Genomic DNA, 21,633 nt, shown 5'->3' on the forward strand with positions numbered 1-21,633 from the left:
AACCCACTGAACATCGGCTCACTGCAGAATATGCCAGGATCTCTCAATCCGCCAATAAGCTCCGAAGGTCCTTCTACTTTAGCCCATTCGGTCAACGAAACAAGACAGAAATTTGAAAGCATGCCAATTATAGACTCAGGTATAGCAACTCCCAACGATTCCGATAGATCGAGGCCAACTTCCACTCCAATCGACAAGGAAGAGCCTTCAGCCTCACTGAGGTCTCCAATCGTCGCTGTACAGCGTGCTGTGTCTGAAAAGTCCAACACCATCTTTGTCTACGATTCTGCCAAGTTTGACGGCTTCGGTGAGGATCTCAATGACGATCGTGTAAAGTTTATGCAGGATAGACAAGGCTCAGGCGCTGCGATCGCTGGTTATTCAAGAGCCAGCCAAGTTGGAACCATTTCAGTTCTCATCAACAGCCAATCACTCACCAATTTCATCCCAGCTTTGAAATCTTACTCTGAGAAGTCAAAATTGGTGTTACAAGTCAACAGTTACGATAGAGACGCTGATCTTAACATAAGAAGCGGTATTTCAACCATTTTGGACGCTGCACACCAACTCGAAAACTACACTATCTTGTTATCAGCAAGCGCCGAGGAAGTTGTTCTTAACTCCCAACTCGCTTATGATTTGCCTGGAAACGTCATCCACGCATTTGATGGTATTTACGCTGCTAGAGAGAAGTCTAGTCTTCGCAACATCAAGCCGTCCTCAGGAGCTGCTGTCACATTCCACAGCTCAGAACCTGTCACAAAAGCTCTGGTCGTGCCTGGGTCTGATATCTCTAACGCCTTAATTGCTGGCTTAGACAAGTCGTATGGTTTGTTGGTCATTCACAAACTTCGTCCAACCAACTTGAAGGCTCTTAGCGAGAGCATTCCAGCCTCGATTGAAAATTTATTGGTCTACAACGATGAAAGGGCACAGGGAGTACTCTTGAATGACGTTGTATCTGCCGTTTTCACCGCTCAACGTAAAATCAAGGTTAATGCTTTCAGCGACCCTGCACCATTCACCGCTGCTGTTCCTCAAGATCAATCTAAGTCATGCGTGTTTGTTGAGCAACCAAACCAACTTACTGCTGATTTAGTTGGTTGTCTCTTTGCTCAAAACAAGAACCTTTCAACCAAAGTTCAAACTGCATACGATCACTTCATCGGTCAGACCGGATTGTCATTGTCTCATTTAAAGATTGGCAAACAAGACTCAGGCGCAGCACTTGCACTTCCTGTCGAATCTTCAGTTGACTTCCTCAGCGTGAATATTGCATCTTTGAAGCAAACGAATGTGTTCAAGTATGTGAAGGATGGTGGTATTGTTTTACTCGATGGCCCACTTCAGACACCCGAGGAGGTTCCAGCGAAGCTTTCATATGCCGACAAGCAGACTGTTATCGAGAAGAGATTGAGATTATGGGTTGTTGACTCTGTTGCAATCTCAGAAGATCACCAATCTGTCGCGCTTCTCGTTGCCTTCTTGCTCCTCTTCACATCTTCAGTCCCAAGGTTGCCAACAAGCGTCAAGGGCTTGCTCAAAAACTTCCTTCCAGCGTTGCAAAAGATAGACACCATTATCACACACACGGAGGAGTCATTGTATGAGTCCGTCGTCGATAAAGCGTCTTGGTTAGCTGTGCAACCCGGCAAGGAGATCAAACCTGACTCGAGAATAGTTGGTATCAGCTTTAATGGATTATCTCCAGTCGCAGTCGGCACTCAGGACGAGAATCTCAACAGCAAGGTTCATGCAATTAAAGGAAGTTGGGTAGAGCCAGCATGGCAATTGATGTTCAACGAATCTTTTACAACTGGTGCATCGGAGTACGAAAGACCACTCGCAACTCTCAAACCATCGATCCCAGAGGACACACATCTCATCACTGTCCAGGAAAACCGCAGACTCACTCCAGATGACTACGACAGAAATGTTTTCCATATTTCATTCGATACGAACGGAACAGACTTGAAGTACGAGATTGGTGAGGCTTTGGGTATCTATGGACACAACGATGAGAGTGAAGTGAAGGACTTCTTGCAGTGGTATGGTCTCCCAGCAGATGGAGTGATTTCTGTCGAACATGACAATGGCAGAGTAGAGTCTAGGACTGTTTTCCAAGTATTCCAACAAGATGTCGATATCTTTGGTAAGCCACCAAAGTCATTCTTCGGCGCTCTTGAGGAGTATGCTTCGAGTAGAGAAGAGCAGCGCACATTGCGTTTCATTAGCTCAGCTGAAGGATCATCGACCTTCAAGAAGATGTCTGAAATTGACACACTCACATACGCTGATGTGTTGAAGATGTTCCCATCGGCACGCCCACCAGCTTCCGAGTTATTGCACATGATCGGCGAGATCCACCCACGCCACTACTCCATAGCCTCCTCGAATGCGGCAGTCGGTAACCAGGTAGATCTGCTAATTGTGACAGTAGAGTGGAAGACACCATCTGGTGAGTGCAATTAGGTTTTTTTTTGTCGATTAACAAAAGACACAGGCTCACCACGCTACGGTCAATGTACGCGCTATTTGGCTGGTCTCGCAGTCGGTACCAAGGTAGCGGTATCTATCAAGCCATCAGTGATGAAGCTGCCAGAGCGCGACGATGCCCCTATCGTTATGGCTGGTCTGGGTACGGGAGCAGCGCCATTCAGGGCGTTCATTCAACACCGCGCATGGCAACGCGAGCAGGGCGTCAACGTAGGACCGCTCTTGTACTACTTCGGTAGCAGATACAGAGCCGCAGAGTACCTGTACGGCGAGGAACTAGAGGCTTACATGGCCGATGGCGTCATTACACATATGGGATTGGCTTTCTCGCGTGACGGCAAGGGTAAGGTGTACATCCAGCACAAGATGCTCGAAGATAAGAAGATGTTGCACAAGATGCTGGCTTCTAAGGAGGAAGGTGGAGACGAGGGTAGCTTCTTCCTCTGTGGTCCTACTTGGCCAGTTCCAGATGTTTATGAGGCCCTCTGCGGCAGCTACGTCGAAGCTGCTGGCAAATCACGCAAGGAGGCCGAAGACGCTATCGAGGATATGAAGGAGCATGAGAGATATGTTCTTGAGGTGTACTAGGAGGATTTACTTTTACTTTTAAGTAGAATGTCAAAATGAATTTTCTTTCTGGGGATTACATCCAGTGTGTGTTTGTTACAAATGTGGAAATGGGCTATGTCGGATCAGGAAGCACTGCGAGCGCGTCGGATAGACGTTTGAAAGTGACGACATACAGAATTACAGCGTGACATAATAATATCGTAATATCCTTAATAACGTAATATCTTAATATCTCCCAGTCTACCCGAGTTCAGCCTCGTGATCTCAAGAACACGAATGTCGTGAAAAAGAAATATCGAGCAATCGGAAAGGCCCGGGGAGAGTGGCTTAGTGGCTGTGAGAGTGTGTGGAAATATTCTGAGTAGATGCACAGTGTTTTCGCCCTGGTGAGGTACATATCGATGACATTGATCGATGGAATTGGAGTGGCTGGGAGTAGGAAATTGTGCAAATACACTGCAATGCATAGATGAAAACAGGGAATGCATTTATGAAAAGTTTTAAAATAAAGAGACAATTGGATATGCTGGCATAGAGAGAAGATGTCTAGCGTTGAAATTGACTTAACGGCTGTCCAAACGAGCGAATTGAGGGCGTTTTTGGAGAGTAACGACTGTCTGTGGAGATTTAGAAGAATATAATCGTAACACACACTACTTACACCGCTAGCAACCCATTCATAGAATCTGTGGCCATCCATTTCCAAAGAAGGAGAATACTCGAGCTTAACGCCAATAACAGCATTACCACCTCTAGTTCTAGCGACAACCTTGAGTTGATCGAGAGCTCTCTCCCTGTACTTCTGTGACTGCTTCTGAATGGTCTCTCTCTTAGTTTTAGCGTCGACGTCGTGAGGGATCTGCTTATCCATTTCTTCAACAACCGAAGTGAAAGCAGCGCCTAGAATCTCTCTAACATGCCAATGAGAGAAAACCTCTTCAATGGTGAGTAAATCAACGTCAGTTGGAGAAGGAGGACCAGAGGAAATGGCAGGAGTTGAAACATCAGAAACGGACATTGCTAATGAAGGTCTATTTTGCATTGATGGGCGCCTAAAGAGCGCGTTCTCGTGCCATGAAGGCTTTCTCTCCATTCTTGAGCCAGGCGTTGGAGGGGAAGGGGAAGGGATAGGACTGCCACCTTCAGTTCTATTAGATTGTGATTGCACTCGCTGTAATTTGTCTGTCATGGATGAAAAAAAGGGTGATGATCGCAACGGAGTAGGCGATGAATGGATGAAGGTGGCTAAAGGAAATGGCACGTCATTATCGATTGAATGCCCAAAAAAGGAATTTAATCAGATGATTTGGGTTAAATTAGTTTTTATGTCCCAGTCCAATTGAATAGGAATACTCCTTATGTCTTTGCTATTACTTCATCAGCCCCATCTGTCTATTGATTTATTAGAACGTCAGTCTACAAATCTAACAGGGATTTTCTAATAAATTACTAGTAAATATAATTAAGAATATATGGCACGTTGAAAATAAATATTACTCAGCCAATGTTCAAGCGTCGATTCATTCTACACTTGCGCTGAGTGAAGTTCACTGGGATGATATCGCTGCTGTCGTTATAATATTCGATACGTCATTACCCATTGATGACCTCGATGAATCTCTCGAGTGTATAAACAACTACAGCGACTCAATCCAAGTTAAACTAGCTGTAGGCTTTGGCGAGAGTAATGAAAGTAAAAACTCAGTTAGCAATCAAAGCCTTCTCAGCGATATTGACAGTGATTTGGATTCTCATTTTATCGCTCGTCAAGTTGAATTCATTGATCCAAATTCATCAGATCAAGGTGGTTTAAGTAGGGTACATGACTCACTCAGTACTGTTATGTGGGATGGCATGCAGATGACTGATAATAGTGGCGAAAATAGTGGCGATACTAGCGTAAAGGACACCTCGAAGAACACCATGAAACCTTCAAAGGTTATAGCTCAAAGTGATAATCCATTCGACGACGACTTTGATGACATTCTCAGTGATCCTTCTGACCCACTCAACACTTCCCAAGACGATCTATCACATCTTCTCTCAAAACTAAACACTATATCAGCTAAAGTTCGCTCAATCGACAACATCCACGAGCGTCACAGTCTAGCAGAATTCTTCGCGGATGACTTAGCTTCGTACCTCAAATCAGACCAAGAAGATGAAATAAATTAAAATTTTCACTAGCTAAGACTATTACGACATTTGCACATCTTTATCTAAAACTTGTATTTCGCCTTCACCAGCATTCCCTTCATTCCAGTACGCCTTGACTTGTAATTTGAATGTAGACATCATGATACCGAGGTGTTTGAGTATCTGAGCCTGTTCTGCGCTGAGGGTTTGTCCCTCTTTGCATATTGTGTGAGGAGAGAGCAGTGTGGGTACACCCTTTAACAATGATGTGCTCAGACCAAGTTTGCGCAGAGCTGGTTCGAGGGTGTGAGGGAGAGTGTCACCACTTGGTCTGTGAATGACTGGCCCTTCATCCAATTCCACCGTGGATGTTGCTACATTCCCAGTTCTTGCAAAATCTGGCTTAGAAAAGTCATCAAACCACTCCTTCACCTCCTTCTCATCCCAATTAGTAAAAAACAAACCAGCGCTGCCAGTCAGTAGCTCTGAAAGCCTGTAAAGTTCTGGTTTGTGAGACGTTTCCGGCGTTGTGCCTAGCGCTAATGCCATGACTTTCAACCTCCCGAAGAATAACCTTCCGGTGCCTTTCCAAGCCGCACGAACATCTTTCAAGCCGGAGTTACGCATATCACCAGCCTCAATAATCCAGCAATATTTGTTATCGTCTGCCGCTTGTCGTATCTGCGCGAGTTGAGTGTGTCAGTACGCCGTACAAGCCCGGGGAAACCACACCAACCAGATCAACCAGAGCCTCCTTGTGCTCTCTAGTCTTCTTCTCAGTCTCTGTGAGCGAAACGAGTTTATTCCTGCGTGATTTTGGCATTTTTTAAATTTTCTGTGGTTGCGAAGGGAGGAAGAGAAGGGCAGGCTATTTTGATTGTTATCAATCATCTTAAAAAATGACAATCGATAGCAGCAAATTGGATGTGATCAGATTGCGTTTACTCAACGACGACAACCTCGCTGATCAATACAGAGCGCTATTCACCTTGAAATCTATCGGTCAACAAGGCGATAACAGGGCGATTGACGTTATATACGAAGCATTACAGAAGTCCAATTCAGCGCTGCTTAAGCATGAGCTGGCTTATGTACTCGGACAGATAAACGACACCTACGCACTTCCTCTCCTTAACGACATTCTCCAAGACACCGAGCAGGACGTTATGGTTAGGCATGAAGCTGCTGAATCTTTGGGTGCTATATCTTCCCTCAGTTCTCTCGATATTCTTAGCAAATACGCAAATATGCCTGACATTGACATCAGCATCAGAGAGACTTGCGACATTTCCATCAAAAAAATTCAATTCGATCACCGCGACGGCAAAACTGCCGATGGCGACAACGAGCAGAATAAAATACCGGTTATAGATCCAGCTCCTGCCACTAAATCGACAGACGTTACCGCCAACAATGTCGAAATTTTGCGCGAGTCTTACCTCAACGATCAACTCCCCCTATTTGAAAGGTATCGAGCTATGTTCGGCTTGAGAAATATAGTACTCAATAGCAATTCTAATCAGTCTATTCATAACGCTGCTCTCAACAGCATAGCAGATGGTTTCGCCGATAAGTCGGTCCTTTTCAGACATGAAGTCGCCTATGTGTTCGGTCAGATCGACTCTCCAGCTGCGATACCCGCTCTGCTTAAAGTCCTCTACGATGACAAAGAGCATGAAATGGTAAGACATGAGGCTGCTGAAACTCTCGGCGGTCTCGGTGCCGATAGTGCTGATGCAAAGAATGCTTTGCTCGACTTTGCCAAGAGTATAGACGCCCCTAAGGTGATTAGAGATAGTTGCATCGTCGCACTCGACATGTTGGCGCATGAGCAGAGCGGTGCTTTCGAATACGCGGATGGAATTGAGAAGGCATAGATTTTTTCTCAATAAATAAGCACATGTATATTAATTTTCTTTTGGTCTCCCTACAGAATACTCTAAATGGTCAAACTCTCCAATCCGAATCCACTCCTCACTACATTCAAATCGGTTTCTATTTTTTGGAGCGTGTTTGTGAGATGACTGAGTCCTGTTTGTTGATTGCGCAATATATCTGACAGCTCCATCATACCGTCATCATCCACAACCTGCCAACCTGCGCTTTTAGATGCAGTACCTTCCTCTTTCCTGCTCTTAAGTGCGCCGACGAGTGCCCAGCTCTCATTGACTCTACCACCAATCCTCGCCTTCTGGATTGTGTTGTTGATATGCTCGTACTCCGTACCCAGCTTCTCCTCTTCTAGCTTTATGCCGCTAGCGCGGAGATTAGGGAGGAGGAGGTGCAACCGTTTGACAATCTTGAGTATACGTGCGCTGAGTTGAGCATGCATAACCGCCGCTCTCTGCAAACGAGGGCTGTGATCGAGCGAGGTGTTAAGGAGCATCTTGCGCAATTTCTCCTGTAGTTCACTAAGACGCACAAGGTGGGCCGTCGCTTGCTTGCCTTGAGCTATCGCGCGCTTCTGTACATCGTCCAAAGAAAATGCTGGTGCGGGTACTAAGCGTGTTGGGTCGGGGTTCTCGGATACTGCTCGCGCCCATGACTTGTCGTTCTTCACTATTGCTGGTCTTCCATATTGCGATACTTGCTCGGGCGGTACGAGGTTGTAGAAATAGAGCTGGAATGCACATGATGGGTGGTTCGGGTCCCATGCATTCTTGATTTCTTCTATCACCGCTGCTATATCCTTATTCGAGGATTGTGGTGGTCTGCCGACGCTTTGTGAAAGTGTGCTCTGTTGCAATTGTTGGGGTTGCTGGGGTTGCGTCTGAGCCTGTGATTGACCGAATAAACTGCTCTGTGGCTGTGCTTGTCCAAACAAACTACCTTGAGCTGGTGGTTGCGACTGTCCGAACAATCCTCCACCTGCTTGCTGAGGTTGTGATTGTCCAAACAATCCTCCAAGTCCACCTGAAGGTGCAGCAGGTTTCTGTCCAAACAAACCGCCCCCAGATGGCTGCTGTTGCTGAGTGCTCCCGAATAATCCACCTCCGCCAGCTTGTGGTTGCTGTTGTTGTTGTTGAGTCCCTCCAAATAGTCCACCACTACTTGGCTGTTGTTGTTGCTGCTGCGTGCTACCAAAGAGTCCACCACCAGTATTGCCATTGTTAGCGCTATTCGCGCCGCTCGCGCCAAACAGACCACCACCACTCTGCTGCTGCTGTTGTTGGCCAGGCTGAGCGGAATTTTGGGTATTCTGGGTATTACTAAACAGGCTTGATGGTTGTTGCGAAGGCTGTCCAAATAGTCCACCCGATGGCGCAGTTGGTGCAGACGACTGTTGTCCGAAAAGACCTCCACCTGCTTCTGGTTTAGGTGCGGTACTACCGAATAATCCACCACCTGTTGCTGGTTGTGGAGCCGCTGGCTGCGCTCCTGCTGGCTGTTGTGCTGATTGTCCAAATAGACCTCCGCCGGTCGGTTGGTTAGGTTGGCTCGAGCCTGCACCCGCTGCTGCTCCACCACCAAATGAGAAGCCTTGTACGCGTCAATCGCGCTTTCTGCGTCACTTCTTTTCACTCACCACCGAATGACATGTTGGACGTTTGTGTTGATGAGCCAAGTGAGCGGGTTCAGAAGCGTTAAGTGGATAGTTGAGCTATCAAATACTTGAAACCTACAGTTTAGTTTTACTTGTACCAAGTCGTCCTCGTTATCCCGCACGACGTGACATGAACTCAAAGAGTTTTGTATAGCTTTTATTAACCTAATTGCATCCCGAGAATTCACAGATGACTGATTCTGCATACTTAAAAGCAGCCGCGACAGAGCAAGCAACAGCTCGTGGCTGGTAATTAAAGAGGGATGAAGATTTGCGCGTTTTTTAAAACGATGAAAGAAAAACCGCTGATATATACCAAGCTTCATAACGTAAGTATCAACAATCGAATAGTACAGCGGGTGCAACTTGCTAGTTCATGATGAGGTCCCAGGTTCGATCCCTGGTATCTGCAGATCTAGCAGATATAGCTCAGTGGTAGTAGCGCATCACTAGTATTAAATTTTTGTCTCTAATTGGAAGATATCATAGGACTCATTTTTACCTCTGTCAATGAATGTTCATTCTTTACGCATTTCGGAATGTACGTGTGGGCATTGACTTAGAACGGTGGTCTATGAAGGATTTAGAACAAGTGACGCTTATAAAAGTATTAATGCTCAGGCTAGCTGTGAATGTGTGAGAATATATGCATTAATACAGCAGTATAAATAGTGTCTGTGTGTGTTGATACTGGTATATCTTTAGAGAGAGAAGAGAGTTCGAAAAAGAAGAAACAAGTGTTCAGTACTTGAGAGATCGCTGTGGTTGCCTACCATCTAGCGTCTACCACCAGCTCCGCCGCCTACGCCTCTCAAAACCGAGTAACCGGAGAAGAGAACGAGTGAGAGTGTGACGACCCAAGCGACGCTTGCGAGAGGTAAGCTTCTAACGGCGGAGGAGCAATTAGGGCAGACCCATTCTGTTGAAGAAGAGAGTGGTGAGCGAGAAGACAACAGCAGGACACTCAACTCACCATCTAAAGGTGTGTACGACTGTGGTTTGTATAGCGCGAATCTGATATTGGTGTTTGGCATGAAAGTGCCAGGTGCGGGTGCAGCACTAGGACCATTCTTGTCATAAACTCTAAGCTGGTATGTCTCGTAAACGAGTGGCGGTGAGTTATTCTCAGTGTGGTATTTATAAGGATCCCATTCGAACGTGGATTCTCCACCTCCTACAGAACCCATAGTATATGTATTATCTGAATCCGTGTGCACAGCATCAAATGTCAAGCTGTCTGGTGTGCTATAAAGAGAAGTCAAATTCCATCCAAACGTTATTGCGTTGTCTGGTGCTACTTTGTAATAACTCGTCTTCGTTTGCGGTGGCTCTGTGAACGTTAGCCCACCGACTGGGGCTGATGCTCTGCCACTTGTCAGCGTGTCATTGAGCTATTGGAATACCCATACCCACGGGATTGATGGTGAGGTGCTGCTACTCTTGTCGTCACCGCCGTTGCTTGACATTGTGGTCGTTATCAACTAGTGTAGCTAGACCTAGACAATTTGAAACGCACACGAAAATTAAATAAAACACGCAATAAATCATTTTCGTTCAGAATACATATTGTCATTATAATTGTAATTATCACAAGCAAGTAAAAACACCAACAGCACCGTCACCATCCTCTACTTCACTTGCCCCTTGGCAAACTTATCCTTTATATCATCCACAACAGCCGGATCACCCAATGTAGACAGATCACCAAGCTGGTCGCCCTCACCAGCGACAATCTTCCTGATAATCCTGCGCATAATTTTCCCACTACGCGTCTTAGGGAGATCACCGACAACGTAGAGACTCTTAGGAGCAGCAAATGGGCCTATCACTTTACGCACCTGCAGAGTGAGTTCCTTGACGAGATTCTCATCCACACTGCCCTTGAACTCCGGCTTCATAGTCACCCATGCGCTGATTGACTGGCCCGTAAGCTCATCCTGCACACCCACAACAGCCGCCTCTGCGACACCTGAGTGGAGAATAAGCGCCGATTCTATCTCAGCCGTTGACAATCTGTGTCCAGACACGTTGATAACGTCGTCCACACGACCCTTGATGAATATATACCCTTCATGATCTCTACCTGCTCCATCTCCTGTAAAGTAGTAGCCTGGGTATGGCTTAAGGTATGTGTCAAGGAAACGCGCATGATCACCAAACACCGTTCGCGCCATTGATGGCCATGGCTGCTTCACTGCGAGTACTCCCTCAACATCATTGCCTTCGAGCAGATGACCTGTAACTGGATCCAGAATAACCGGCTCAACACCCCAGAATGGGAACGTCGCACTACCTGGCTTGCATGGAATAGCTCCAGGCATTGGTGAGATAATGATTGATCCTGTCTCCGTTTGCCAGTATGTATCTACGACCGCACACTCCTTCTTGCCTACCTCCTCATTATACCAATCCCAAGCTTCGGGATTGATGGGTTCACCAACCGAGCCAATCACGCGCAGTGAGGACAAATCGTAGCCTTGCAGATGCTCCTTTCCAAGACGACGCAATAATCTGATAGCAGTTGGCGCAGTATAGAATTGTGTCAATTTGTGCTTTTGTACTACATCCCAATATCTCGATGGATTTGGGTAGACGGGGGTAGATTCGAAGACGGTTGTTGAGACACCATTGAGTAAAGGACCATAGACGATATAAGTGTGCCCAGTAATCCAACCGACATCCGCCATACACGCATATCTGTCATTTTCGTGGACGTCGAAAACATACTTGACAGTGAGTGCTGCACCAAGCAAGTAGCCACCCGTTGTGTGCACAACACCTTTAGGTTTACCTGTTGAGCCTGAAGTGTAGAGAATGAAGAGAGGGTCTTCGCTACTGACAATTTCTGGTGCACAGTAAGGAACGACCTTTGCAGTCTCCTCGTGCCACCAGTAGTCCCTACCTTGTTGCATGTTTACAGGATTACCGGTACGTTGTAGGACGAGGACATTGTTGACGTCTGGACACTCCTTGAGAGCAGCATCGACGATGTTCTTAGTGGCAATTGTCTTACCACCTCTCTTTCCTTCATCTGAAGTTATAATCACGGTGGATTTCCCGTCGATAACACGGTCTCGGAGGGATTCGGCAGAGAAACCTGCAAAAATGACAGAGTGAACAGCACCTAGACGAGCAACTGCGAGGAAAGCGACAACAGCGTGCCAAGTCATAGCTGCATTGTGTGTTGTGTAAGACATAAAAATATCAAAGACATAGCAACTCACGCAAGTAAATGGACACGACGTCGCCCTTCTTGACGCCCATGTTCTTGAGAACGTTTGCAACCTTGCAGACTTCTCTTAGAAGTTCGCCGTAGCTAATTTCCTGGTGGTGGCCCGGTTCATCAGCTTCATAGATGATTGCAGTCTTGTCTGGGTTCTGAATAGCCCATCTGTCTACGCAGTTATAACATGCATTGAGACCGCCTTCTTGGAACCATGCTGTGTCTCCGTGCTCGAAACCACCAGTGAGAACGGTAGAGAAAGGTCTGTGCCAGTAGAGCGTCTCCTTAGCTGCCTGTGGGTTGATTTAACGTACGTATCGCTGCACTATTCAAATTCCTACCTTCTCCCAGAAAGAGTCTCTATGCTCGCCAGTCGTCAGCGCGTGTGCCTTCTTGTACGCATCGATATCTGGACCAATATGAGGCGTGGGCAGGCCATTTCCTGCCTTGAGTTTCGTTGGAATTGGGTGTGTTACAGAGGACATGGTTGTGAGATTTGAAGAAGTCATTTCGAATACCGCGTTTTTTAATTTACACTACGTCATCTGACAACGGCATCCATGTGAGTTATTTCCTATATGTCCCGAGTCTGTCTATGTGGTTGATGGTGGCTGGGATTATTAGTTCCATAGATGCCGCAATCTTCCGTGGCTCACGACGTTAGTTCAGCAACACATCTTCTCTCTTCCCCGCATCAGGCTACCAGGCTCCAAAACAGGCAAGTGCATTAAAATCGCATATTGTACAGCGTATTAAGTATAATGTATTTCTCTATATATCCGAATCTGCTCCGATGCAATCCGGTGCCCCTCCACGTCTCTCATACTCTCCTCACTTTCACAGCGTCAAACCCCGCATTGTGAAATCACTGGCAGCCATCCCATCGAGTATATCGAGCTCCGTCTGCGTGAATCCGCATTTGGGCACGATATAAGTCCTGAAAGGTATGAGGAGTATGATGATAACGGGGAAGCCAATCGCCGATCGCTGAATGACACTGACAGCATAAGTAGCACCGAATCCAACCAGCTCGAACAGTACAAACAGCCATATCCTGCTCTTGCGCACGCGGTGATACTTATCATCGCGCGCCGTCTTGTGACGGTCTTTAAGGAGGTAGCTGATGTGCTCCGTGATCATGTTCCCGTAGAGTGCCTGCAGACCTAGTGACCAGAAAAGCCCGGCTAGCACACCCGTAGGTATCTTGTTCACAGCTTGTAGGAACGGACCCGTCGCAAAGGCTAATGCTAGCCCACCCTGTGCGAGATTCGTCACGCGCTGCTCTACTACTCCGGCAGGCTCTTCTATCTTGCGGCGGTGAGTAGGCTGAGAGACTTTTTCGTGTGCTGCGTCTGCTTCTGTGCGCGCCTCTGATGATCCTAGTGCATTTCCGTCGCCGGTTTCTCCATCAACTTCATCCGGCTCTTCTACCACCCTCGTCTCAGTATACACGAGCGACTGTGTATGTATAGGAGTCTGTGGAATGAGACCATTCGGGGCGATCAGTCCAAATACGCCTGCCAGCAAAGTCGTGACACCGAGAAGAGCGAAGTCCCAATGAAACCCAGGTGGTTTCTTCAGCTTAAATTCGCTCCCCTGACCGATAATAGCGCTGACCTGGTGATCAAATAGGAAGAGGAGGGTGAGGAGAGCAGCGAATGCGACTGCGATGCCTACCCAACGCGCGGGAGTGTTCCAAAAATGCACCACCCACGTCTGTCTATCTGTAGCAGTATAAGCGAATCCTCCTACAGTTGGTAGTTTCTGCGCATCGATTTCGACGAATCGCCCCCAATAACATAACCCACTCACCGCCACGACGCTGATAGGCAGGCCGTAGTCAGCGAGGAAGCGGCGTACGAGGTGTGTCCAGAAAGGTGATATACTCGCGAACATGAATATATGGTGCAGAGTGAAGAACGTTGCCGCAAGGAAACAGCTGAATGTAAGACTGGCTATAGGAGCATTCGACTCTGACTCGCGCGCTATGACCTGCACTCCCAGTAAAAGATAGATCCATCCGACGTAGAACCCGAACGTCTGGCAGGTGAACTTGGTCACTCCCCTCAGACAGTTGCTCAGGTTGAACACGGCGATGAGCAAGTGCATGATGGCGCTGATTACATACACCCAGCCTACAAACTCTAGGTAGTCGGGCTTTGGGTACGGCCCGTCTGCTTCTTGGATGATGGTGTACATGGAAGTGTTGAGCACTGTGATGGGTCCCGTAACGCCTACTATGGTCAGTGGCTGCGCGCCAATTATGGAAAAAGCTGCTGCAGCCATGAATGTCGATATTAATATCTCGTTTACCCCATACTTGCCCGTCTTCTGCTCAAGCTCATACGCGAAGGCGAGCGCTGGGAGTATGTTGGCGAAAAAAGTGAGCAGCGTAGATGGAATTACTCTGTAGTTGAGCGCGTCTGTCCAGTCCGAGATATAGTACGGCAGGCGATTGCGCACATCGCGGTACATGCCTAGAAACGGCGTATATGCGCGCCATGAGAGCATAGTGAAGGGTACTTGGGAGTGTTCTGGGCTGTGATTTGAATTGTATTTAATCCTACTCGTCCTGGCTTCCATGTCTTCCACGTCTTCTTCCATGATGTTGGCCGATAAGAGGAAAGAAACGATTAAAAAAACAAATGACATCATCAAAATAATTTAGATTGCTACACCGCGCCTTTAAACACCCATCCAATCGTTCAGAAGATCAACAAGTGGCTTTGATATTTTCACCGATTCCATGAGCGTGTCGAGGAAACCTTCACTTGTAACTTCATTATCGCTGAAGCGGCTTTCAACGATAAAAGAGCGCAACTTGAGGAGGTCAATGTGAGGGTGATCTTTAGCGCAACCCTTAGGTGCCACCTTGAGCTCGTCGTCCATCTGTAGAGCTGGTTAGCGTGGATTATTATCAAAGGTCCACCTTCAACCCACCCCAAAAAGACTCTCGCGCTTCCCTTTCTCGCGTGCGTTAGGGCTGCCGAAATTTTTTACAAACGCGTCTTCCCCGATCACATCAAGCAGTGGTTGTGGGTCGGTGAGGATGTGATGGCGTATGCTCGCGAGCTCGTCCTTCTCTGCCTGCCACTTACCGACTGCAAAGAGAGTCCTACCGTTTGGTTGGACCATTAAATGATAGCCTGCACATACACCCTTCCTGCCAGTTTTTGAGAAGGTCATCATGAATTGCTTCCGATAGGGAGTCTTGTCATGAGCAAAGCGCAGATCACGTGAAAGACGGTAGACGAGGTCTTTTGAAGGGTATGGGGGGAGGTTGTCGTCCAAATCGATTGCACGGGTGACGAATTGCTGGGTAAAGTCGTTGAATTCGCTAAATTGACATTTGTAGGTGGCGTTGTTGAATTCATCATTAAGCCAATCACGCTGGTTACAGTGCTCGTATCTCAAACAATTGAGGAAGTCGAGCGTGTTACGTGATATTTGGCCTGGAGGAGCTTTGTGAGGAGGAGGGCATTGTGGGTGAGATGCAGTGTGTGCAGTGTTTGCTTCATTTGGTTTCTTTCGCTTGGTTGTTTGTTTTAAGTCAGATTCCGAATCAGATTCTGACACAGGTTCCGACACAGGTTCCGACTCAGGCTCCGAATGCTCCGAGTGCTCCGAGTGATCCTCGAACTGGCTATCGTCTGAGCTGGACTCTTGCTGCTGTTTACGCTTCCCAGACGGCATAGGTGATGGTGGTTAGAAGTTAAGAGAATGAGTGCGTCATTACAAAACAGACTAATTTGGTTTCATGATGAGTGGGAGCTGATTGGTGGATTAGAAGGGTGTTTGATGGCTGATACATGCACTCACATAAGAAGCAGTCACTGCGCCAATTCCTCTGTAGTTTATATTAGCAAATTTCACCACCGACAACACCCAAAACTCACAAGATCAACGACGTTAAAGGTGACGTAGCCTCTGAGCATTTCAATGGGCTGTAGTTTATGAAGCAAATGGCAGCGGATATAATCGTTGGTATTGCGATACTCCAGTTCTTGCTGAATACTGTGAGTACACTGAGGAACATTACGCTGTTACCCGCTGAGTCTGCGATTCCAGAGGTGCCTGTAGGTTTACAGAAGTTTTTAGGCACAGTGAATTCTCTAACATTCTTCTCTTCAACTGGATTTGTACTGTCAATTAGCTTGAATGTCTGTGTAGTCATCGTCGTTCGAGGGCAACCATCATGTCATCTGCACCAGCCACCCACAACTACACAGACACTGCCCACAGACTTATCCACCAATCAAAGCGCTCTATTCTCACATCCTCGCTCTACAACTACGACGACGCGTCCATCCGCGAGATCACGCGCGAGTGTCGCTACTTGAATGGCCAGATAAACAGCGCGATTGATGCACTCAGCAATCTCACTGAACACTCTTTACTAGACACCGACAAGCCCTCACTCGCACAGCTCACCATCCTCACTCTTAGTGCTCAGCGTAACAAACGGTGTCTTCTCGCATACCACCACCACCGCCTGTCCAAGCTATCCACCCTCTACTGGCAGTCTGGCGCTGCACTCGCACACCTCCTCAACGAACACAACGGTAGCGGTATACGCCAGCTGATCAGCCCTCACGAACTCGACTACCTCCGTTCATATGCGTCCCTCATCACCCAGTTCAAATCGCCCTTTCTCGATGTCGTCGATATCTCCTCTACCAGTCTCGAACCGCCGAAGGACCTGCACATATCAGTGCGCGTCGTCCGCGATGCTGGTCTCATCGAGACACACGGCGGCCCTGTCCATTTCAAAATTGGTCAGCGTTTCATGGTCGCCCGCTCGGATGTAGAGAGGTTACTCGTGCAGGGTTATTTGGAAGAAGTCGAGTGAGAATATATCATATGCCATTGTTTATTTACCATTAACTTATTTAATACGTCACTTCGAGATCGAGCACGCCTGTGTTCATAGGCCTACTCGTCTCTTCGCCTCCCGCCAACGTCCTCCCATCCAGCTCCCAGCTGATGCTCGCGAGCGAGAAACCTTGTGTGCCTAGCTTACTCCCGCCGATATACTGCTTGTGTGTGTCCAGACCTTCCACCTCGGGTCCTACCGAAACCTTTTCCCACGTAGCCTCTGTTGATTGGTGTTCTAGTGTCCTGTGTGCCGTGTTGGTGTATATATCCAGCCTGCCGAGCTCATTGGTGCGCACATCCTCAAACCTGTGCTCAATCGGTGCCGCGTATTTATCCTTCTTCTTCTTACTGGGAGGCGGAGGGCGGGGAAGCTTGACTTTGTGAGGTTTTGGTTGAGGAGTAGGAGTGAGTTGGGTGTGCGAGGAGTGCGATGGTGCTTGTGAGTAAGACTGAGGCGAGCCTGATTGTAGCGCAGAGGCAACACCTTCACTTCCACTCGTGTCCATTCTCGCATCCTCATTCTCAGGTGTGTTGGGAGTGGCAGTACCATCTGTGCCGCTCACCCCAACCGTCGACTCCACCTTACTTTTGTTCTTCTTCATCCCAGCCATTTCCGCCTTCACAAGCACACTGTGTGCCTCCTCCAGTCGCAACCGCTTGAGATAAGCTATCTCGTCATTCGTCGCGCGCACCTCGCGTGCATACACACTCGTCCAATTTTCGTGTGTGATATTCTGACCGAGGAGTGCGCGTTTAGTGGCGTACGTTGTGGCTGGCGAGAAGAGGGCCGCACCGATATCGTATGCCCAGCCTCCGACAGCGCGCGACAGGAACTTTGTACCAAAATTGGGACCTGCGTTTGACAGTCCAGCTAGTTCCAAATCGTCATACTGCCCTTCATCCTCTACCGTGCATATCGTTCCTGGCTCTATCTTCCTGTCCGCGCAGTACCGCCTCGCCCTGTCTTCGTAGTAGTCATCTTCGACGTGCTTCCCATTGACGAGGACCTTGGCGCCGAACAGCTTGTATACGTTGCGCGCAGCGACTATCGTTACCGAGCGCGAACGCGAGTTGGCCGCTAATTTGCCTTCTCCTATCAACCTCTCCTTCTCATCTTGCTCCAAAGTCAGCTTGACGAGGTGCAGATTGCGTCTGAACATGTACAGACTGTCCTTAAACCCAGCACCGCGAGCAGCATCTATGGACAGCATATAAACTTTCTCCCGATCGTGGCGTAGGGATGATGTGAACGTGGGCATCTTGTAGCACCGTCCACCTAGCAAATTACCGTGCATGTCTACTTTTTGGTCACCGCGTACGTCATCGTCGATCTCCAGCTCGTCTTCCGTATACCAGTAATCGTTGCCGCCTATCGAGCGCAGGATGCGTGGAGCTGGCTTTTCGGGAGCGATGTAGCCGACTAAGTGGGAGTGTGAGCGATACTAATAAACATTCGCTAGCACTCACAGTTTATCTCCTCCGTGCCATCCTCGTCACGGCGTCTGTTACCGAATCGACCGACACCCTTGGCGCGGTCTTTGTTGCGCGCGGCTGCTCGCCCTCTGCCACGTCCACGCCCGCGTGGCCGTCCAGATGGGGTGCCGCGCGGGGTTGATAGCCCCCTGCCGCTGCCTTTAGGTCTGCCACGGGGTCTACCTCTGCCTCGCTTCACTGGTGTTTCTGCTGTGTCTGGGGCGTCCGCTGTGTTTGCTGTGTCTGCAGGCGGGTTGTTGTCTGCAAGCAAATTCGTAAAGAGTACTACAGTGCGCTATTTGACCAACTCACTCGCTGTCTCTGCTTCTACTTGGCCATCTTGGGCGTTATCGTCGCCGTCTTCTACGTCGTTTTCGGCATCGTTTTCGGCGTCGTTGTCGGCGTCACCGTCGTTGTCGCCATCTCCATCGCCATCTCTCCATCTCCCGTCATCTCCATCTCCATCTCCGTCTCCGCCGTCCTCCTCAGGATACTCGTCGCCGTCATCGTCGTAGTACTCATCGCCTTCGACATCCTGGTCGTGGTCGAAACCCGCGTATTTCTGGCGCGGTGTGCTGATTCTGCTGGACATTTAGTGATTGTGGTCGAGGTGCAAGGGGGAATGGCCGGGATAAACAATAAATAAGCCGCTTACAATCAGCTACATTTATTCATTTAATATAAATTACACTCGCTGGAATCTGTGACGTATGCGTGGCTCACAGTGAGTGTTGCCCGTCTTCTCTTTCCACCGCGACCACGACCAACAAACACAAAAATGTTCTCAAGAATAGCACTCAGATCAACTCAAGCAGCCCAGCAAATCCCACGCCAATCCATCTCCACACCAAGAACGATGCTCACTGCCGCAAAGAGTTTATACACAGCCAAAGCCTCAGCTACGGGCGGAGGACGCGCTAACGGCACCGCAAAATCGGAGACTACATCCTTCACAGTGTCCATTCAGCCACCAGGCAGTGAATCGAACACTAACCCAGAAGAACTCGTCGCCTTGGGCTACTCGACGTGTTTCCTTGGCGCTATGAAGGTGGCTGCTCAACAAATCGGCAAGAGCGGTCCATCCGATGCTGCCAAGTCATTTGCTGACGTTACGCTCAACAGCACTGACAGCAAGACGTCTCCTTTCACTATCTCCACTCACCTCACTATCGAGGACACCAAACACGACATTGACACTCTCGTCGCCGTCGCGAAACAAACCCACACCGTTTGCCCTTACGAGATCGCCTTCAAGGGCAACATTAAGCAATCTTTCACTGCGATTGCCAAGGACGGCAAGAGTGAGTCATGGTAGAGACAAGCTGTTTGTATGAATGAGTAATGCATCTTATTTGCCATATATGTCTCATCTGCTATATCTCACAACCTCAGCCTCTCTGAAAGTGTCTTGGCTGCATGACTGAAAACTTTCCTCGCTTCTGCCGCTCCATTTGAAATACTTGTTGAGCGTTCACTCTGACTCATAAGCGGACGCCCGTCATCACCGCCGCTGCTGACCTCCTTAGTCAGGGGTAGTCTACCGAGATCGTCCAAATGCAATTCGCGCAGTGCTCTATCATAGTTGCTGACGTCGCCGAATATCTCGTGTGGGTGTGAGCAGTGATCGCAGAGAAAGTGGGACATGTTGAGCATCATGCCTAGTATCTGTGGAAGGTGTGAGCAAGCCACATGGCACGAAACCCAATCCCACCTCGATATTCAGCTTGGAAAAGGTCGCTATGCCCTTGCGCGTGTCCAACAGAGCTACATCTTGAGGAGATGTGACTATGAGAGCGCCTGTGGTGGATGAGAAAGGAAAAAGGAAAAAGGAAAATTTTAGTGGTCAGCGGTTGTAATCCATTTCAAGGAAACATCACCCACCACTGCTCTGCACTAGCTGTCCAACTGTGAGAGGCACATCACCTGTGCCGGGAGGCATGTCGACGACTAGATAATCCAGCGGTCGGTCGTGAATGCCCCTCCAGTCAGTATCGAATAGGAGCTGCTGGGTTGCTTTTTGCACAAGCAAACCGCGCCATACAACAGGCGTATCTTGTGCCTTGGGCCCGTTTTGAAGTAAGTAACCGATCGACATTGACGCAATGCCGTGGTTGGAGAGGGGCTTGAGTGCACCTTCACGCGTCAACTCAGCTTCCATACCCTCCTTATCCAAACCAAGGAGTTTTGGTGTCGATGGACCAAATATGTCGAGATCGAGAAGACCAACCCGAGGGGAATTGTGCAGTTTGGATAACGAGAGTGCCAGATTGGCTGGTGGGGTGATTAGTGCGTGTATACAGCACTCCACACACACAGCACTCACTCGCTACTGATGACTTTCCAACGCCTCCTTTGGCGCTGGCTACGAGTATGGTGTGCTTGACGTGGGGAATTGGACGTTTCTTCAATGGCTCTGGTTTCTTCTTGGGCAAACCAAATGGATTTTCATGGGAAAGGCGTGATAGTGTTCTTAACATTCACCACGTTGTATTTGAAAGAGAGAAATGCGGGGATGGCTGGTGGCTGTGTATTTGGTGATTGTTGGGGTATATTTGAGTGGTAGACGGCCACCATACAGCTACTCAAATAGGCAGAACACATTACTCGTTATCGCCCACCCAGATGACGAAGTTATGTTCTTTGGGCCAGCGTTGAACTATTTCCGAGGAGAGAGCAATTTACACGTTCTGTGCTTATCAACTGGAAACTCTAATGGATTGGGCATTGAACGTGAACAAGAGCTTTATCGCAGTCTGCGTGTATTTGGAGTGGAAAACAACAGGATTAGAGTGGTGGATGACGCGTTACTGGAGGATGGAATGGATTGGAGTACTCAGTACATTTCAAGTTCAGTCACAGAGTACACAAACGCTCATAACATCCACACTGTCCTCACATTTGACCAATCAGGCGTGTCTTCTCATCCAAATCACATAGCCCTGAATAAAGGAGTTACGGCTATTGAGACGGTTGATATACGTAAATGCTTCCTCAGAACACACAGCATACCGATAAAGTACTCTTCGTTCACTTACCCGTTGCAAACTTCAGAGCTGAGCATATCGTCCACTTTCACAGAGTACGCTAGGTCTGTGGGTGGAATGCGTAATCACCAAACACAGCTTGAATGGTATAGACTGGGATACATACTCACAAGCCGTTATATGTGGATGAATGAATTTGATTGTATTTGAATACGTTTAGTGATGCTGGGCTGGCGTGTATTCCTCCTTCCTTTGCCCCAGTTTACCCTCTCTAAACTCCCTAGCCCAGAGCATCGATGGTATCCACCTTGATGGCTCACGTGTCCTGTTCT

At 48.2% G+C, this 21,633-nt stretch overlaps 16 protein-coding genes across 16 annotated transcripts; 6 read left to right on the plus strand and 10 right to left on the minus strand.

Moving 5' to 3' along the window:
* Positions 1 to 30: 30 nt before the first annotated feature.
* Positions 31 to 3,084, plus strand: J056_000049 (putative sulfite reductase flavoprotein component; the record flags this gene model as incomplete). The annotated part of the gene is made up of 2 exons (XM_009267447.1): positions 31 to 2,458; positions 2,504 to 3,084. 2 exons carry the CDS (start codon positions 31 to 33, stop codon positions 3,082 to 3,084), a joined length of 3,009 nt encoding a protein of 1,002 aa, XP_009265722.1.
* Positions 3,085 to 3,629: 545 nt separating this feature from the next.
* Positions 3,630 to 4,255, minus strand: J056_000050 (uncharacterized protein; the record flags this gene model as incomplete). The annotated part of the gene is made up of 2 exons (XM_009267448.1): positions 3,630 to 3,683; positions 3,728 to 4,255. 2 exons carry the CDS (start codon positions 4,253 to 4,255, stop codon positions 3,630 to 3,632), a joined length of 582 nt encoding a protein of 193 aa, XP_009265723.1.
* A 283-nt stretch (positions 4,256 to 4,538) lies between these two features.
* On the plus strand, positions 4,539 to 5,241 carry J056_000051 (uncharacterized protein; the record flags this gene model as incomplete). Its single annotated transcript, XM_009267449.1, has 2 exons — positions 4,539 to 4,545; positions 4,580 to 5,241. 2 exons carry the CDS (start codon positions 4,539 to 4,541, stop codon positions 5,239 to 5,241), a joined length of 669 nt encoding a protein of 222 aa, XP_009265724.1.
* A 21-nt stretch (positions 5,242 to 5,262) lies between these two features.
* J056_000052 (mRNA turnover protein 4-like protein) lies at positions 5,263 to 6,025 on the minus strand (the record flags this gene model as incomplete). Its single annotated transcript, XM_009267450.1, has 2 exons — positions 5,263 to 5,883; positions 5,939 to 6,025. The coding sequence occupies 2 exons, from the start codon at positions 6,023 to 6,025 to the stop codon at positions 5,263 to 5,265; spliced, it is 708 nt and encodes a 235-aa protein (XP_009265725.1).
* A 76-nt stretch (positions 6,026 to 6,101) lies between these two features.
* J056_000053 (Deoxyhypusine hydroxylase) lies at positions 6,102 to 7,079 on the plus strand (the record flags this gene model as incomplete). Its single annotated transcript, XM_009267451.1, has 1 exon — positions 6,102 to 7,079. One exon carries the CDS (start codon positions 6,102 to 6,104, stop codon positions 7,077 to 7,079), a length of 978 nt encoding a protein of 325 aa, XP_009265726.1.
* A 62-nt stretch (positions 7,080 to 7,141) lies between these two features.
* On the minus strand, positions 7,142 to 8,741 carry J056_000054 (Nucleoporin nup44; the record flags this gene model as incomplete). The annotated part of the gene is made up of 2 exons (XM_009267452.1): positions 7,142 to 8,682; positions 8,729 to 8,741. The coding sequence occupies 2 exons, from the start codon at positions 8,739 to 8,741 to the stop codon at positions 7,142 to 7,144; spliced, it is 1,554 nt and encodes a 517-aa protein (XP_009265727.1).
* Positions 8,742 to 9,522: 781 nt separating this feature from the next.
* J056_000056 (uncharacterized protein) lies at positions 9,523 to 10,212 on the minus strand (the record flags this gene model as incomplete). The annotated part of the gene is made up of 3 exons (XM_009267454.1): positions 9,523 to 9,665; positions 9,720 to 10,111; positions 10,160 to 10,212. The coding sequence occupies 3 exons, from the start codon at positions 10,210 to 10,212 to the stop codon at positions 9,523 to 9,525; spliced, it is 588 nt and encodes a 195-aa protein (XP_009265729.1).
* A 162-nt stretch (positions 10,213 to 10,374) lies between these two features.
* J056_000057 (Acetyl-coenzyme A synthetase) lies at positions 10,375 to 12,454 on the minus strand (the record flags this gene model as incomplete). Its single annotated transcript, XM_009267455.1, has 3 exons — positions 10,375 to 11,918; positions 11,971 to 12,262; positions 12,311 to 12,454. 3 exons carry the CDS (start codon positions 12,452 to 12,454, stop codon positions 10,375 to 10,377), a joined length of 1,980 nt encoding a protein of 659 aa, XP_009265730.1.
* Positions 12,455 to 12,806: 352 nt separating this feature from the next.
* On the minus strand, positions 12,807 to 14,573 carry J056_000058 (Putative transporter; the record flags this gene model as incomplete). Its single annotated transcript, XM_009267456.1, has 1 exon — positions 12,807 to 14,573. One exon carries the CDS (start codon positions 14,571 to 14,573, stop codon positions 12,807 to 12,809), a length of 1,767 nt encoding a protein of 588 aa, XP_009265731.1.
* Positions 14,574 to 14,654: 81 nt separating this feature from the next.
* Positions 14,655 to 15,662, minus strand: J056_000059 (uncharacterized protein; the record flags this gene model as incomplete). Its single annotated transcript, XM_009267457.1, has 2 exons — positions 14,655 to 14,858; positions 14,910 to 15,662. 2 exons carry the CDS (start codon positions 15,660 to 15,662, stop codon positions 14,655 to 14,657), a joined length of 957 nt encoding a protein of 318 aa, XP_009265732.1.
* A 51-nt stretch (positions 15,663 to 15,713) lies between these two features.
* J056_000060 (uncharacterized protein) lies at positions 15,714 to 16,143 on the minus strand (the record flags this gene model as incomplete). Its single annotated transcript, XM_009267458.1, has 3 exons — positions 15,714 to 15,740; positions 15,789 to 15,816; positions 15,866 to 16,143. The coding sequence occupies 3 exons, from the start codon at positions 16,141 to 16,143 to the stop codon at positions 15,714 to 15,716; spliced, it is 333 nt and encodes a 110-aa protein (XP_009265733.1).
* A 21-nt stretch (positions 16,144 to 16,164) lies between these two features.
* On the plus strand, positions 16,165 to 16,818 carry J056_000061 (DNA replication complex GINS protein PSF1; the record flags this gene model as incomplete). The annotated part of the gene is made up of 1 exon (XM_009267459.1): positions 16,165 to 16,818. One exon carries the CDS (start codon positions 16,165 to 16,167, stop codon positions 16,816 to 16,818), a length of 654 nt encoding a protein of 217 aa, XP_009265734.1.
* A 40-nt stretch (positions 16,819 to 16,858) lies between these two features.
* On the minus strand, positions 16,859 to 18,909 carry J056_000062 (Chromatin structure-remodeling complex subunit RSC7; the record flags this gene model as incomplete). Its single annotated transcript, XM_009267460.1, has 3 exons — positions 16,859 to 18,264; positions 18,312 to 18,578; positions 18,630 to 18,909. 3 exons carry the CDS (start codon positions 18,907 to 18,909, stop codon positions 16,859 to 16,861), a joined length of 1,953 nt encoding a protein of 650 aa, XP_009265735.1.
* Positions 18,910 to 19,095: 186 nt separating this feature from the next.
* On the plus strand, positions 19,096 to 19,632 carry J056_000063 (uncharacterized protein; the record flags this gene model as incomplete). Its single annotated transcript, XM_009267461.1, has 1 exon — positions 19,096 to 19,632. The coding sequence occupies one exon, from the start codon at positions 19,096 to 19,098 to the stop codon at positions 19,630 to 19,632; it is 537 nt and encodes a 178-aa protein (XP_009265736.1).
* A 65-nt stretch (positions 19,633 to 19,697) lies between these two features.
* J056_000064 (Iron-sulfur protein IND1) lies at positions 19,698 to 20,794 on the minus strand (the record flags this gene model as incomplete). The annotated part of the gene is made up of 4 exons (XM_009267462.1): positions 19,698 to 19,982; positions 20,029 to 20,114; positions 20,199 to 20,588; positions 20,641 to 20,794. The coding sequence occupies 4 exons, from the start codon at positions 20,792 to 20,794 to the stop codon at positions 19,698 to 19,700; spliced, it is 915 nt and encodes a 304-aa protein (XP_009265737.1).
* A 27-nt stretch (positions 20,795 to 20,821) lies between these two features.
* Positions 20,822 to 21,491, plus strand: J056_000065 (putative N-acetylglucosaminyl-phosphatidylinositol de-N-acetylase; the record flags this gene model as incomplete). The annotated part of the gene is made up of 2 exons (XM_009267463.1): positions 20,822 to 21,396; positions 21,440 to 21,491. 2 exons carry the CDS (start codon positions 20,822 to 20,824, stop codon positions 21,489 to 21,491), a joined length of 627 nt encoding a protein of 208 aa, XP_009265738.1.
* Between the last annotated feature and the right edge of the window lie 142 nt (positions 21,492 to 21,633).

This window comes from Wallemia ichthyophaga (assembly GCF_000400465.1).
Source record: "Wallemia ichthyophaga EXF-994 unplaced genomic scaffold scaffold1, whole genome shotgun sequence".
Taxonomy (NCBI): Eukaryota; Fungi; Basidiomycota; class Wallemiomycetes; order Wallemiales; family Wallemiaceae; genus Wallemia; species Wallemia ichthyophaga.